The sequence below is a fragment of the Poecilia reticulata genome, chromosome 16, assembly GCF_904066995.2.
Source record: "Poecilia reticulata chromosome 16, P_reticulata-male-v2, whole genome shotgun sequence".
Classification (NCBI taxonomy): Eukaryota; Metazoa; Chordata; class Actinopteri; order Cyprinodontiformes; family Poeciliidae; genus Poecilia; species Poecilia reticulata.
This window is the reverse complement of record NC_088845.1, coordinates 29,813,810-29,831,171: the sequence shown is the minus strand read 5'-3', so window position 1 is coordinate 29,831,171 and position 17,362 is coordinate 29,813,810. Positions and strand designations below refer to the sequence as shown.

The 17,362-nt window shown below is 40.7% G+C and overlaps 1 protein-coding gene across 2 annotated transcripts in view; it reads left to right on the top strand.

Moving 5' to 3' along the window:
• The window catches only part of rnf144b (ring finger protein 144B), a 39,943-nt gene that overhangs the window by 6,561 nt on the left and 16,020 nt on the right, over window positions 1-17,362 (top strand). Inside the window, exons 1-4 of one of the 2 annotated variants that reach the window (XM_081597203.1) lie at window positions 11,703-11,776; window positions 12,907-13,151; window positions 16,335-16,439; window positions 17,262-17,322. In XM_081597203.1, the coding sequence (XP_081453329.1) occupies window positions 12,981-13,151; window positions 16,335-16,439; window positions 17,262-17,322 (337 nt within the window). In that variant the 5' untranslated portion in view covers window positions 11,703-11,776; window positions 12,907-12,980. Of the gene's footprint in view, window positions 1-11,702; window positions 11,777-12,906; window positions 13,152-16,334; window positions 16,440-17,261; window positions 17,323-17,362 lie in introns of those variants that run through there. The other variant, XM_008431794.2, reaches the window with a different exon arrangement.

The window sequence follows — 17,362 nt, the reverse complement described above, 5'->3', positions numbered from 1 at the left end:
TTTTTACCACAAACCAAGTGTCATAGTTTTCTTTTACACAGTAAAGATTTATTATTGAAATTAGATCAATGTTAAGTTATTACTTCTGGATTAATTATAATGAAAGAGAAAAAGTCAAGAATTTGGATCTTTTTTATCAACAGTTCACTCTTTTATAATTTACTTATAATGTTGAAGGACGTTGTATGATAGAAGAATTTTATAATTGATGTCCTAAACTATATAAAAGAATAACTGTTGACAAAAAGTTAGATTGTTGACTCTTTCACCTTTCAGTATAGTTAATTCAGAAGTAATTACTTCACATTTAAATAATTATAATAAACCTTTACTGTGTAAAAAAACCTTATGGCAGCTGGTTGTTCGTAAAAAGAAACGTTTAATACTGTTGGTTGTCTTTTTATGTTGTGTACCAAACAAAAACACATAAAAATGAATTAAACTTAATTTAATGATAAGATCGTTTCATCATGCAAAATAGATTTTGGATATCAAATTCAAGTTGCTTTATTTTGGGGCTTCTTTTGACCCGTTTTTTTACCCGCTTTTTGACCCATAGGAGAAGGGAGTAACAGAATGTGACGATCGCACCAGGGTTAAGATATTTTTTCTACAGCTAAACATGCCAATGGGTCACTTTTGATCCACAAGACAACACTGATACGGTCAACGTCTTACCTTGACCGTAGCAGACTCGGAAGCAGAGAGTGCCAGAAGTTCCAGAAGCTTCAGCGGCTTGGGAATTCATGTCAGCCAATCAGAGATTGGCATTTTCCAGCGTGTATGACGTGTCCTACAGCTGACCAGTCAGCTCAGCTAAACAACAATTTTAAAAATGCAACAAAAAGCTTTTTTTTGAGACTGTCAACACAGCTGGCTGGCAGATTTAGCACCTTACGTCACAGGCGTAGGAACAAAATGTTAGGTGTCAGCCAATCAGAGATTGACATTTTCCAGCGAGTATGACTCTTCTGCTGACCGGTCAGCTTTGCTAAACAACAAATGTTAAAAAGGCAACAACGATAGTTAAATGCTTATTTTTAAAGAGACTGAGCAAGGCAGTCTACAAACCTGAGAGGGGGAAAAAATAGCTGAAATGCTTATTTTAACCCTTTAGTGCATGGATTTTGATCATGCACTAATGAATTGTGATCATTTGTGTCAGTATTTTTCCCAATGTTTTATTTTTATTTTCTTGACGCATAAAAAGGAAGGAAATATTTTTTGTAAAAAAAAAAAAAGAAAAAAGGATTTTATTATATTTTTGATGATCAATTGTAATTTTTTCCAAATAAAAAGTTGTTATTTCAAAATGCACCAGTAGTATTGTTCTTTAGGGGTTATATAATGAAACAATATTTTTTTACCTGCAGGAGTTGTCTTCAGCAGAAGAAAGAACCAATCAGCATAATTTTTTGTCTGTCAGCATATTGAATATTTTTTAAAAATTCTTGCATTTGCAGATGATGGCAAGAGATTGATATTGTATTTTATGATGCATTAGTGTCCACTTCAGTGTTCTGTGTGCATTGACAGCAAAAATAGCTAAAAATCTCATTTTAAGAAGACTGATGTAAATGTACTGCCTTGCTCTGCAAGACAGTCCACTAACCTGATAGAAAAAAATAGCTATAATGCTCATTTTTTTTTAAATGAGGTAAATGTACTGCGCAAGGCAGTCCACTAACCTGATAGAAAAAAATAGCTATAATGCTCATTTTTTTTAAAAATGAGGTAAATGTACTGCGCAAGGCAGTCCACTAACCTGATAGAAAAAAATAGCTATAATGCTCATTTTTTTAAAAATGAGGTAAATGTACTGCCTTGCTTCGCAAGGCAGTCCACTAACCTGATAGAAAAAATAGCTATAATGCTCATTTTTTTTAAAAATGAGGTAAATGTACTGCCTTGCTTTGCAAGGCAGTCCACTAACCTGAGAGAAAAAAATAGCTATAATGCTCATTTTTTTTAAAATGAGGTAAATGTACTGCCTTTCTTCGCAAGGCAGTCCACTACCCTGATAGAAAAAATAGCTATAATGCTCATTTTTTTAAAATGAGGTAAATATACTGCCTTGCTTCGCAAGGCAGTCCACTAACCTGAGAGAAAAAATAACTAAATGCTCATTGTAGGAAAGACTGATGTAAATGTACTGCCTTGCTTTGCTATGGTGTGCACTAAGCTGAGTAATTTTTCAAAAACCTATATTAAACACTGAGGAGGAGCGTCAGTTGGTCATGTCCCATAACTTTGCCTTGAAGCACCTGGACAGAAAACCGTAAGCCCTAGAAAATTTCGAAAACATTTTACCGGAGCAGACATGCGGTGCTATCTCCTGACCAACTTTCATACCAATAGCACAAGTTTTACGGCCATGAGAGCGATTTCAAATTATTTTGGGGTCAAAATTCCACCCTGTTTCTCACTCTAAAAGCGGCAGTTGGTTTCAGTTACACTCTAACGTTTCGGCAGTTGGAAATTTCGCTCGTTTTTCGCTTTTTACGTCGCCGTCGTAACTCCGATCCCCTATAAAAGTAATAGCTCCCTTCTCGGCATCGAGCCGCACGATTTGATACCACTTTTGTGGGTGGGCACGCAGCGGTACGAGCCGCATTAACGGTGATGGAAGAATAATAAATACTAGAAATTCCTGCAGAATTTTAAAGGGGCATGCCAAAGTGTGCCCGTCGGCTTTGACGCAGCGTTATGATGTTAAAAATTAGCGTTAATGCTAAAGAAAGCTGCACGTAGTCAATTAACTGTGGAGAGGCAGAAGCATGTTGACTAAGCTGTAGTTGTACCATTCATTATGTAAAATTGATGCATGAGCTAAAATTAGCCAATATGCTAATGTTAGCTTAATGCTGGCAGTAGCATGTGGAGCAACAGGACCATGTGTTTTAATTTTACTACTCCATTCAGTATACTAAACATGTCTAATTAATGAGAAAATTAGCTAAAAGCTAACTTTAGGTCAAAATGCTAGTGCACTAGTCAAAGGAAGTGAAATGCTAATGTTTGTGCTAATGTTGATGAACTGCCTTGCTGCGCAAGGCAGTTCGCTATCCTGAGAAATAAATAACATAAAAAAGCTTTATTATTGCACCGCCTACGGCGGTGCACTAACACGAGAGGAATATGCAGACTTTATTTTGAAACTTTCAGCTAGCGTCTTTTTAACTACCACACCAATTCATTGTGTTACTGTAGTTTGTTTAACCAGTCACATAAAGGCAAAGAGTATGACCTGATGTGAAAAATGTCAAGGCTTTTATTTTGAAACTTTCAGTAAGCTTTATTTACAATAACTTTACAATAGCTTTTTATTTACAGTGGATTACACACTAATCCAATGTGTAACTGTGGTTTGGTTAATCCAGCTAAATAATACCCCATACAGCAGCAGATCTAAGAGCCAGCTCATCACTATGTGCTATTTGAGAGTTCCACCATGTTGTAGTTCTGACCTTCAGTCATTGTAGTTCTAAAGAGCAGCTCAACTATCGTGTGAGTGAGACACAAAGGGATAAACAGATTCTAACTGTTTGAAGCAGTTAATTTATCTGAACAAGCAGTCCAAACATCTCCATCCTATTCAGGATCTATTAGAGTGATCCGAAAACCGTGTGAAGCATGTAGTCAAGGGGGCTCAAATGCTAATGTTTGTGCTAATGTTAATGAACTGCCTTGCTGCGCAAGGCAGTTCACTATCCTGAGAAATAAGTAACATAAAAAAGGCTAATATTATTGCACCGCCTTCGGCGGTGCACTAACACTAGTGGTATAGGCAGACTTTTAATTTGAAACTTTCAGTAAGCTTCATTTAATGACCACGCTAATTCAATGTGCAACTCTGGTTTGTTTAAACCAGTCCCATAAGCCCAAAAGACCAATAAACTGATGTGAAAAATGTCAGGGCTTTATTTTGAATTTTCAGTAAGCTTCATTTTAAATAGACACACTATCCAATGTGTAACAGTGGTTTGGTTAATCCACCAATATAATGCCCAAAACAGCAAGTAGCTCTACATTCCAGCTCAGCCCTCCTCTGTAATAACTGAATGATCCGCCATGTTGTAGTTCTGACCTTCTGCTCTGCCCTCTGTATTAAGGTGTTTCCCCATGTTTAGAACTACAGAGACCTTGTAGGCCAAACCAGCAGTTGCCATAGCGATCAAGCCTCTGCCAACTGCTGTGTGTGTGTGAGAGACACTTCATGCAACTTTGAGAACACCCAGTCATTTTAATGAAAAAGCAGTCTGAACGACCCCTTCCCATTCGGGAACCGTTATGCCGATCCAAAAACCGTTTGAGCGTATGAGAGGGCTTCTTGTCGTCTCCGATAGTCCCGTTATTCATATCTGTAGGTCATTCACAATAATTGCACTGATGAGAGAAAAATGGTGTGTGGTGAGCTCAGTAATTTTCAAAACCTATATTAAATACTGAGGAGGAGCGTCAGTTGGTCATGTCCCATCACTTTGCTCTGAAGCACCTGGACAGAAAACCGTAAGCCCTAGAGAAATTTTGAAACATTTTACCGGAGCAGACATGCGGTGCTATCTCCTGACCAACTTTCATACCATAGCACAAGTTTTACGGCCATGAGAGCGATTTCAAAATTATTTTTGGGTCAAAATTCCACTCTGTTCCTCACTCTAAAAGCGGCAGTTGGTTTCAGTTACACTCTAACGTTTCGGCAGTTGGAAATTTCGCTCGTTTTTCGCTTTTACGTCGCCGTCGTAACTCCGATCCCCTATAAAAGTAATAGCTCCCTTCTCGGCATCGAGCCGCACGATTTGATACCACTTTTGTGGGTGGGCACGCAGCGGTACGAGCCGCATTAACGGTGACGGAAGAATAATAATAATAATATAGAGACATTCTATTGGGTGTAGAACAATAGGTGCCTGCATGCAATGCATGGAGGCAGTACTGACTTGCTTCGCAAGTCAGTACTGCCTCCTTATGCATTGCTATGGCATGCCCCTAATAATAAACAGACATTCTATTGGGTGTAGAACAATAGGTGCCTGCCATGCAATGCATGGAGGCAGTACTGACTTGCTTCGCAAGTCAGTACTGCTCTCCTTATGCATTGCTATGGCATGCCCCTAATTATTAGGTTAGAACGCCTCTGAATTACACAGACGTGTGTGAACACAGCAGTGAAAGTGATGCCATATGATTTCTGCTACCCACACACACGCACACGCACACACACACACACACACACACACACCACACACACACACACACACACACACACACACACACACACACACACACACAGCTGCCTCCTGCTGCAGCACAGTGGCTGTCTGTGCAAAAGCAGCAGCAGCAGCTTCTCACCAGGCTGATCTGGTTTTCCATCCCGGGCCTTAACAAAGATGCTTTGATGCCCCCCAAACTCCTCTGACCTCCTTCAGCTTCAGTAGCATTCCCATCCAGATCTTCATCTGACTGAACACTAATCCTTATTTCATCTAAACAGAAGAAGTTTGCACACAAGGCTGTGCCGATATAAGACATCTGTAGCAGTGGTGTGAGCTGGAATGTTTGCAGATGGAGGGGCTGGGTGCAATCAGACTTCTGAAGGCCTCCAGGCTGAAATGAAGCCTTTCTGCAGACATTTGGATGGAAATCCATCCAACATTAGCCACCTGATTGCATTGTTGCATTAAAATACGGTTGCATTCTGCAGGCTCAGGTCCTTTAAAACCACCTTCGTTTTGTTTCTTCGAAGCTGCTCTGCCTATTGACAGATGCCCACCGATGTTATCTCAAGTTCAACTGTAAAGTTTCTCCTGAACAAAAGCTCCACTGTATTAATAATGACATAAGGGGAGTTTCCATGGAGAGAGGCAAGTGAATGAAGGCTGTTATTTTCCAGCGTGAGACCACAGGGTTGGTTGTAGGCCCAGGCAGGATGGGACAAGCTAGCAGACTTTGTGGCATGATGATAGCAGACGCCTCAGCTGGTCCGCATGGAAGTACAGGAGGAAATTAAAACGTGACAGGGCAGAAAACGTGCTGTTCCGCATATAAAGCAACTGCAGATCGATAATAACCCATAATAATAATAAAAAATAATAATATAATAATAATATCGGAGCGTTCAGCCTAAAAATGGCTGCAGTGGTCAAACTGCTGCAGAAGTTTCTGCTAACTTTCACAGCGTGTTCGAGCAGTTTGTGATTTCAGCGGCCGCTCGGGCTGCAGTTTGTTTTTAACACAGCAGCTTCCTGTGTGACCCTGTTCCGCGTCCAACCCGCAGTCCTTCTCGGGATTAAGTGCAAATCCCAGATTACGGCATTATTGCTCATGTTTTTTGAAAACAGAGGACTGATTTGTTGTTTTTGGTGGGGCTCTGTCCTTTAGAGATGGTCCGGATCTATCGTCCAAGATACACTTATCTTGCCCTCTGTCAACTATTAACAAAAGATCTGTTTTTCTTACCAAGAAAGAATGCTTCTGTATGACATTTAGAACCCTTTACGAGGTAAAAAGCTGTTTATATGGCCATTGTTGACCTGAAGTATAATATAAAACTTATTCTTTCTACCCGTCATTTGTAGTACACTGATGAAAGCTTTACAAACGGAGTGGCTAAAACCGTTTCCAGACAAGCTGTTTGCAGTGTACATTCCTCATGTTAGCAACCACACATTAGCTTAGCTTAACTACAAAGACACAGACTCAGGTGTGTCAACCTGTAGTGCTTGAGAGTTTGGTTGAGATTGACAGCTTTAGGCACCTTGCACAAGCAAGAGGTGCTGCACTGCAGTTCTCTAGCTGGTGGGAAGGGTGCATACCTCCAAATGCACCTAAAATTGACTGAGCTGGTTCCCAAAGGAAGGCTGCACAGTGGCGCAGTTGGTAGAACTGTTGCCTTGCAGCAAGAAGGTTCTGGGTTCGATTCCCAGCCCCGGTCTTTCTGCATGGAGTTTTAATGTTCTCCCTGTGCATGCGTGGGTTTTCTTCGGGTACTCTGGCTTCCTCCACAGTCCAAAAACACGACTGTCAGGTTAATTGGTCTGTCTAAATTGCCCCTAGGTGTGAGTGTGCATGGTTGTTTGTCCTGTGTGTCTCTGTGTTGCCCTGCAACAGACTGGCGACCTGTCCAGGGTGAACCCCGCCTCTTGCCCGGAACGTTAGCTGGAGATAAGCACCATCAACCGTCCCGACCCCACTAAGGGACAAGGGTGTATAATAAACAGACATTCTATTGGGTGTAGAACAATAGGTGCCTGCCATGCAATGCATGGAGGCAGTACTGACTTGCTTCGCAAGTCAGTACTGCTCTCCTTATGCATTGCTATGGCATGCCCCTAATTATTAGGTTAGAACGCCTCTGAATTACACAGACGTGTGTGAACACAGCAGTGAAAGTGATGCCATATGATTTCTGCTACCCACACACACACACACGCACACACACACACACACACACACACACACACACACACACACACACACACACACACACACACACACACACACACACACAGCTGCCTCCTGCTGCAGCACAGTGGCTGTCTGTGCAAAAGCAGCAGCAGCAGCAGCAGCTTCTCACCAGGCTGATCTGGTTTTCCATCCCGGGCCTTAACAAAGATGCTTTGATGCCCCCCAAACTCCTCTGACCTCCTTCAGCTTCAGTAGCATTCCCATCCAGATCTTCATCTGACTGAACACTAATCCTTATTTCATCTAAACAGAAGAAGTTTGCACACAAGGCTGTGCCGATATAAGACATCTGTAGCAGTGGTGTGAGCTGGAATGTTTGCAGATGGAGGGGCTGGGTGCAATCAGACTTCTGAAGGCCTCCAGGCTGAAATGAAGCCTTTCTGCAGACATTTGGATGGAAATCCATCCAACATTAGCCACCTGATTGCATTGTTGCATTAAAATACGGTTGCATTCTGCAGGCTCAGGTCCTTTAAAAACCACCTTCGTTTTGTTTCTTCGAAGCTGCTCTGCCCTATTGACAGATTGCCCACCGATGTTATCTCAAATTCAACTGTAAAGTTTCTCCTGAACAAAAGCTCCACTGTATTAATAATGACATAAGGGGAGTTTCCATGGAGAGAGGCAAAGTGAATGAAGGCTGTTATTTTCCAGCGTGAGACCACAGGGTTGGTTGTAGGGCCCAGGCAGGATGGGACAAGCTAGCAGACTTTGTGGCATGATGATAGCAGACGCCTCAGCTGGTCCGCATGGAAGTACAGGAGGAAATTAAAACGTGACAGGGCAGAAAACGTGCTGTTCCGCATATAAAGCAACTGCAGATCGATAATAACCCATAATAATAATAATAAAAATAATAATATTAATAATAATATCGGAGCGTTCAGCCTAAAAAATGGCTGCAGTGGTCAAACTGCTGCAGAAGTTTCCTGCTAACTTTCACAGCGTGTTCGAGGCAGTTTGTGATTTCAGCGGCCGCTCGGGCTGCAGTTTGTTTTTAACACAGCAGCTTCCTGTGTGACCCTGTTCCGCGTCCAACCCGCAGTCCTTCTCGGGATTAAGTGCAAATCCCAGATTACGGCATTATTGCTCATGTTTTTTTGAAAACAGAGGACTGATTTGTTGTTTTTGGGTGGGGCTCTGTCCTTTAGAGATGGTCCGGATCTATCGTCCAAGATACACTTATCTTGCCCTCTGTCAACTATTAACAAAAGATCTGTTTTTCTTACCAAGAAAGAATGCTTCTGTATGACATTTAGAACCCTTTACGAGGTAAAAAGCTGTTTATATGGCCATTGTTGACCTGAAGTATAATATAAAACTTATTCTTTCTACCCGTCATTTTGTAGTACACTGATGAAAGCTTTACAAACGGAGTGGCTAAAACCGTTTCCAGACAAGCTGTTTGCAGTGTACATTCCTCATGTTAGCAACCACACATTAGCTTAGCTTAACTACAAAGACACAGACTCAGGTGTGTCAACCTGTAGTGCTTGAGAGTTTGGTTGAGATTGACAGCTTTTAGGCACCTTGCACAAGCAAGAGGTGCTGCACTGCAGTTCTCTAGCTGGTGGGAAGGGTGCATACCTCCAAATTGCACCTAAAATTGACTGAGCTGGTTCCCAAAGGAAGGCTGCACAGTGGCGCAGTTGGTAGAACTGTTGCCTTGCAGCAAGAAGGTTCTGGGTTCGATTCCCAGCCCCGGTCTTTCTGCATGGAGTTTTAATGTTCTCCCTGTGCATGCGTGGGTTTTCTTCGGGTACTCTGGCTTCCTCCCACAGTCCAAAAACACGACTGTCAGGTTAATTGGTCTGTCTAAATTGCCCCTAGGTGTGAGTGTGCATGGTTGTTTGTCCTGTGTGTCTCTGTGTTGCCCTGCAACAGACTGGCGACCTGTCCAGGGTGAACCCCGCCTCTTGCCCGGAACGTTAGCTGGAGATAAGCACCATCAACCGTCCCGACCCCACTAAGGGACAAGGGTGTAAAGAAAATGGATGGTTCCCGAAGGAAGAGAGAGCTTGGATCTGAAAATTTTTGCAACAAGTTCCTGTTCTTTTAGACAATAAGATGTACAAGGACCACCATTTGGTCAAGACATTTTAAAACACAATTTATACTTCAAGGTCCCCAGGTTGGGATAGGTAAACTCTCTGAAGTGAGAATTCCAACAGGGACAAATTGATTTTCCTTACTAACCTTAACCCCAAAATCCACTCTGGGCTGAATCCAGTGTATGTTTTTGTACTTTGTCAGCTTGTGTGCCATTATTTCTATTTGTGAACATGTAAAATGATAAATGCGTCACTTGTACTGCTAATAATAGTTAGCCTAGTCACGGAGTAGAACATTTGCCAAACCCTACCGATTTTCCAAGGGTGATTAAGTTGGGTTTGATGCTATTCCCAGATCCATGTTCAGACTTGATATATATATATATATATATATATATATATATATATATATATATATATATATATATATATATACTGCCCACGTTGAGAACCGCTAGGGTAGACGAAACCTTCCACATCAACGCCGCTTGGCACACTGATTGAGAAGGCGTGGTTGAACAAATAACTAGCGGCAGAATCGTGTACTACAAAAACAGCAGCGTCATTCTGGAAACTTTCGGGTACCCCTTCGTGTGTGTGTGTGTATATATAATTTGTTTATTTATTTATTTATATATATTATTTTTATTAAAGAATAATAATAAAGAATAATACTCCTGATTATGTGGTTATTAATAATAACCACATAATCAGGTCACATATAAATGGACCCGGTTTCACCCAGAGGGTAGATTTCATTCCCTGTGTCAGATGCAAATAGGCACCCAGCTCTTTGGAGCAAAGATCAATGAGATTGGCCAGCTCATCTTTTCATCTGTTTGGCTTTAAGCTCAACGTTATACCTGATCTGCTTTGTATCTACATTGTAAACTGTGAACCTCAAATACAGGTCATGTCAGCCTGATATGGCAACATAAAATAACACCCCATAAAAATCAATTATAGGCTTCAGATATTTGGTACTTGTCAACATTTGCACAGGAATCTTTTAGGTTTTGATTTTGATGATCTTTTCTTATTGAAAAGATCTTTACAGCTGTCCTCACAGAGGTCTGTCGCAAGAATGGCCCACATTACACCACTCAACCCTGCACCGTCAGCAACACGTACACAATGAGTTTGGAAGCGTTGCACTGCATCAACCACTTCCTATGTTCAAGGGCCTTTTAAACAGCCTCTCACTTAAAAAGACACACAGTATGCAGCTACAAACAGAACCATCAAGTGACAGGGACAAAGCTTCAGCAGCCATTTTCTTGATTTTCTTAAGAACTGAAGAAAAAAAATTATCTGTAAGTCCTTGAATTTGTAATAATTTATACAAATCATTATTCAAGGACTTACTGATTTTTCTGCTAAATAATGGAAATACCTTTTGGTAAGAGCAAGGTCTTCATGGCAAGGGGAGACTGCGGAGATTAATCTTTTCTGGAGCAAATGTTCTTACTTTTGTATTGCTTCACTAATATTAAGCTTAAACGACATTATGATTCATTATAATGATTTTTAACGAACCAGATTTTTTGTTGTCCACGCACACGGCGACGCGACGGTGTTACATTTTTTAACTACAAAAAACATTTAACAGGGTTGTAGTGACAATGTAAATGTGGAGTTTGTCAAAAATTTGTTCTTTGATTTTATTTATTTATATGTTTCTTTAGACCAGTGGCTCTTAACCTTTTTTGAGGTACCGAACCCCACAGTTTCATATGCGCATTCACCGAACCCTTCTTGTCCCCTCCCCCCCTCTCCCCATCCCGGCCGACACACAAAATACTTTGCAGTATTCTGATGTGGTAATGTAATTATATTAGCTGTGTTACCACCCCCACGCCACTAGAGGCAGTAGCAACCCCGAAAAGATGCGACTAAGGAGCAGATTTAGACTGTAGAATTTGGTCAAAACGGTGATGCTGAGAGTGGAACTCCTTCAATCAGGGCTCCTCCGCAGCTCTGATTGGCTAAGCAATGTAACGTGATCCTCTGGAGCAAGTGATGGCAAAGCGGGGCGTCATCACGACTTTACACAAGTGTGTCTTTACCTCCGCGGCAGAGGCTCCGCCGAACCCCTGAGACCGACTCACCGAACCCCTGGGGTTCGATCGAACCCAGGTTAAGAACCACTGCTTTAGACATTTATGGTGTTTTAAGTTGTGTTATGCTGCTCTTGGCAGTGGGTGGTTACCATAGTAACTGGTAACTGACAGCTCGTCCTCTGTTTGTGTTGATGTCTGGTATGTGTTAGAATAGGCTCGGCGTTTTCTTTACAAATATTATATTTTACAGTATATTTTGGACAAATGTGATAGTGTGCAGTGTTTCTTAAGTAAACTTGCTATGTTTTTTGTGTATATTTTAAAATGTTATCACTGTTAATGTTGCTCATCACTCACACATAGCTTCGTTCATTATGTTGTCATTTATATCTTAAATTTGAACATTATTTATGGTTGAGAACAAGTTGAACTTAGAAAATAAAAAGAAGAGAATCAAGACAATATTTAGTGCAACATATAAATAAGAGGGCAGTATGAAGATGGGGATAAAAGTTAACTTAGTGCTTAACTAAGTTAAGCACTAAGTTCAAATCAAATTTGAACTGGTTTAATCACTTACACTTATTATTCTTGCAACATTAAGGTCTATTTATATTTCTAATGGGGTAAATATTTGATTTAAACAACTTTCTAAATAACATAAATCGGCTTTCAACTGATTTTTGGTTGGTAAATTAAATGTTAAACAATTGAAACATAACTTAATAAATATTAGACTGAAAGGTGATTACAAAAATACAAAAATATTATAAAAAACCAAACCTGCAGCGAAAGAGGGTTAGCAGTCAGGTGAACTAGATGTTGGGGATGTGATGAGAAAATGTTAGTTTCAGTTGTTGACTTTACTTACTTGCTTAAGTAAGTAAGTAAGTAAGTAAGTTAGAGGAGTTCACAAGTCAAAATGACTTGTGAACTCCTCTAACTACAGTTCACTGAACAGAAAAAAATTGTACAGAATTTAGAAAACAGGACCTCGACTGTGATGCAAAACCCCCCAAGAATTTTCAACATAATGTTGATTTGTATTGATAAAATGTATTTTTAACTGTTTCTTGGACAAGACAAGAAATGGTATAGATGACACAACATATGATTAATTCTTACACTCAGAATGATTGAACTGATGCCTAAGAACTTTAGGATTGCTAAACACAGGCCTCTGGCCTGAAAGATGACATCATATATTGGGAAAGGTGATTATACAGACACATGGAAAACCATCAGAGTCGGTAAACTTTCCAGAATCAGTCTAAAGAGGAAGGAAGCGGAGTTGTCATCGAATAAATCCGTTTCATTTCTGCTTCCAGGTTTATGGCGACCGTAGATCATAGTCATCGTCAAGGCCAGCGGAGGGCCTAGAGCCGCCCTGCCTCCTCCCACCATGGCCAGCAGGAGTCCCTCCTTTCACCTGGAAGCCAGGGATCTGTCACCAGTGATGGCTGCCGCCGGTCCCCCGAGTAGCCAGGATGTGTTCTGCAAGCTGTGCCTCAGCCTGCAGCCGCTCGCAGCCATCAGGGAGCTGGAGGGCTGCAAGTGCATGTTCTGCACAGCGGTAAGCAGTGGCGATGTCATGTCCGACTTCAGGGCAGACGCTGATCTGAGGAAGGGATTCTAGGATTCACAGCGCACAAGCTTCTGGAGAGGAGTTTACAAACATTTTTAATAATTGCCATACTGGCTTTGCTTCTTTCGTGATGCATTTGAACCAACTTCTATTAATTTGAAAAGAGAATCTGGTGCACTTGTTTGAATTTATTGTGGATTTCCCAGAATACACAAAAGGTTAAAACTAAACTGCAACGGTAAGTTGTTTCTCCGCCGTCAGCACATTTAGCAGCGCGTGCCAGAGTTTGATTGACAGCGCTAAGACCCTCCTCCTGGCTCTGATTGGTTGTTTTTGGTCAGGAATGGGGCATTTCTTCAGACAGCAGTAGCAGCTCAGAGAGGAGGTGCAGAAGATTGATCTTGTCACAGATGATCTGTCTCGTAACCCACTGTTACGACATAGTGACGGTTTTAACAAATATGGAAAGAAAAAACTTATTTCTGTAAAAGTTACATACTGAAGCTTTAAGTTCCAGAAAAACCACACACTTTCTGTTTCCAATAGCAATCTATCAGCACAGTCGAGGCAGCACATCCAAAACACTCTTCTTCTGAAAAAAACTGGGGTTCCTTTAAATTCTTTAACTTTCAACATGATCCATGCAGTAGAGTTGAGTTTGAAGCTTTAACACAGTTGTGTATGTCAATATAACTGGCTTTGGAATAGAGGAAGCAGATTACACATGAAGTTTCTAAACCTGACCCAGACCTTTATCTGCTGTGTTTGTCGTCACTGAAGCTGTGTGTTTTCAGTTCACCTTGACAAAGAACTGTTTAAATGCATCACTAAAGAATCACAAATGAATTTGACGTCAGTGCTTATACTGTAGAAACCAGAAGTTCACATTCACACAATAAAATGAAACGTCTACCTTTTTTTTCCTCATTGTCTGAAATTAAATTAGACCAAACCTCTCTTGTTTTAGATCAGTTCGAATTACTGGTACTGAAATTATTTCTGTTTGCTCAATGTCTCACAATGAAAGAAATAATATGTCAGACAATTATTCCTTTAAAGTCAGAAGGAGAAGCCCAGATGATGATGTCACAGCTTTAGAAACGCCTGATAGGTTAACCGACTCGTTTGAGTTAACTGCATGTGTTTTTGTTTGGCGTATGAAAACTTCTGGCTTCAGCAGTAAGTGTGCGTAAACTCCTGAAGAGCAACATAAATAGAACAGGGTGTTATTACTGCATACAATTTCAGAGCGCTCTTGTTTTGCTGCAGTGTTGGCAGCGACGGTGTTCCAAAAGCGATCCAAAACAAGCGCGCTCGGTGATTATTTTTACGCATTTTCTGCTCCCTAAAATAGAGCCGTTTATTGGCACGTATCAGGCGTTTCCAATTTGGTGAGATGAAGGTTCCTGCACTCCCTCGCCTTTTTTATTCCATTTAACTTGTCCGTGGAATTTTTCAGATTTCTCCCAGCTGCTGACTGTGTTCATTGGCTTCAAGTCATCGGCAGAGTTTCGCTTTCACACTTGTTATGAGATCAGTAGCGCTATCTTTAGAAGACAGAGCTGTAATATTTATGAGTGGAGGCCAGACGTTGGCGTCCCATCTGTTCCAAACCGAGTGGATTCCCGTCAGAGGGAGGCAGGTGCTAATCTCTGTCCCAGCTCCCCGGCTTCGGACGCACAAGGTCGCAGAAACCAAAAACAACGCCTACATATAGCGTTGTTCTAAGAAGGGAGAAAAATGAAATGGAGCCGGTACAGTCAGATTATCTGTGCTGTGTAAATCACCAATACCCTGAGCCCTCTGCTGTCAGATAGTAGAAGGCTGGTGTTGGTCCCACACCGTTTAGCAACTCATGTCAAAGACTTTTTTCTTCTTCTTCTGTTCCTCAAACTGAATTTGTATTTGTGCAATCTTTGTGTATTTCCTCATTCCTTTCTAGAATTCACAGTTGAGGCAACATGTGACTTTTGACATGTGGACGCTAAAAACGCTTTTGTTAGACTTACAAACTTTCACAACACTTCATTTCCTTGACTGCTTCCTTTGTATTTCTAGATGATGTGCTGTTATTTTATTTTGATGCAATAATGACTTTTTTGTTTTTCAAAAGGCGTGGCATTTGTGAGTCTTCTGCAGTGCATAACACCAATAAATTGGCCCAGATTTCCTTAATTTTGGACATGTGAAACCAATGTTATCCACCAATCTTATCTACCTTCGCAAAGGTCTGAGAATCAGCCACTGTCCCGTTTTGCTCTGCCGATGGACCAGCCCACCTGGTCATGTAAACACTAGTCAGCCCTCTGTTGACAACTTAGTGACTTTGATCCTTTTCACACGTTTTCTGGTCCTTAAAAGATCTTAAATTAATTTATCTGAAATTTAGGCCTTTGAATCTCTTACATTACTTTTAAAGTAAGTTGGCCTTTAAAATGTTAATCACAGGTTTTAAATTTAGTCTTGACAAAACTATTTTTTTGTATATTTTTTCTGTCAGGCAAAAGATTTTGTCTGACAGCATTCTCTGACTCAAGAGGGTTGAGGCCATAGACATTATAATTAAACAATAAACAAATGCATTGTGTCTATGGTTGAGGCTACCGGGAACTCAATGCTAACATGCGCTCGCTAGCTAGCTGACAAAGTATCTTTTTTGCGTTTGCCGTGGGTAAGTGCAAATTTATCTCTGCATCCAATGACGGACGATGTGGAGGTTCAGGTCTTAAATTCCATTCATAATGATTTTAAATGGTCTTAAATTGGACTTTATGAAACCTATAGAAACCCTGGGAAATGTTTTGTTGCGTTCATATTTTGTTATTTTCTCTGACAATGCTGCAGTTTTTAAAGACCATAGCACCAACTTGTGACATGGTGAGAGAATTACACAATTTTGACATCTCTACTGTTTCTGTGTAAATGGAGATTGTAATTAGAACATTGGTATGTAAATATGTTAACAGAAACGACGTTCAATGGATTGCTGTCCTTTAAACAGGGTCATTGTTGCTATATTTAGCTACTTTTTAGACAAAAAATAAATAGTCATAGACCAAAGTCAAAATCAGCAGGTCAGGGTTTTTAAAGATCAGTGATCTGTCAGAAAACTGCAATTGTTGCTCCAAAACATAATAAATCTCACTTTGCTACACTTTCTGTACCCTCCAGTGTTTGCAACAGTACGTCCAGTTGGCCGTGATGGAGGGTGGGGGCGCTCCAATCACCTGTCCGGATATGGCCTGCCCAATAACCGGAGCGCTGCTCGACTCAGAGGTACAGTATGCCCTGTAAACTGAGAATGTCTCACATGAAGAACCAAACTAAGACAGTTGTGCCACAGAGACGGCTGTGTGGATCGGACTCTAGGGTCCCTTGAAATTTGCTTTCCCTAACCAGGAAGAATGCTACGCTGAACATATTTTATTAATTTAAATGTATACCATCTTACATGTTTGAATACAAAACATGTTTGTCTGTAAAAAGCAGGTAGTCATCATTTTGGGTTTCGGGTTTTTCTTTCCTTTTTTAATCATGGGACATTTCCAGATTTGTTGTCTTGCAACCACACTTCTTAAGAAACCAGAAGTTGCTAAATTTTACCAGATATTTAGCTTTATCCTGTTTAGCTTTACACTTACAAACTGGGGAAATAAACTACTCTAATTTTGCACAGTGCTTATTGCCTTTGTTGTACATCAGCTTGCAAAACTTTTTTCCTTTTCATTTCTTATTAAATGTCTCTTGTGTGGCTCTCAAAATTGTTGCCTGAATGGTGAGAGGAGAGAACATTAGCTTGTAGAAATCTGCTTCTACAGTTGGAGAAAGAGAAAAAAAAAACAATAGCAACAAGCAGCATATTCATATGTTATGACCAATATAACATCACTGAAAAATACACAGAATAAGTTAATACAAAGTGCTTTTAGTGGCAAATGCAGCCCAACACAGAAGGGTTCTGAAAAACACCTGGATCTAAACACCTGTGTGTTGTGTGTGTGTGTGTGTGTGTGTGTTGTGTGTGTTTCTCTGGTATGTGTGGTCTTCATGCCATCAAACATGGGTCTGACTTTGGTCGCTCTCTCTCTCTGATTGCAGATTGCCAGCTTAGCAGCTCCGTACCAGGTGGAGCTGTATCAGCGCCTGAAGTTTGAGAGAGGTGAGCACTGTCACAACCTGGATGCTTCTAGAAACCTGAA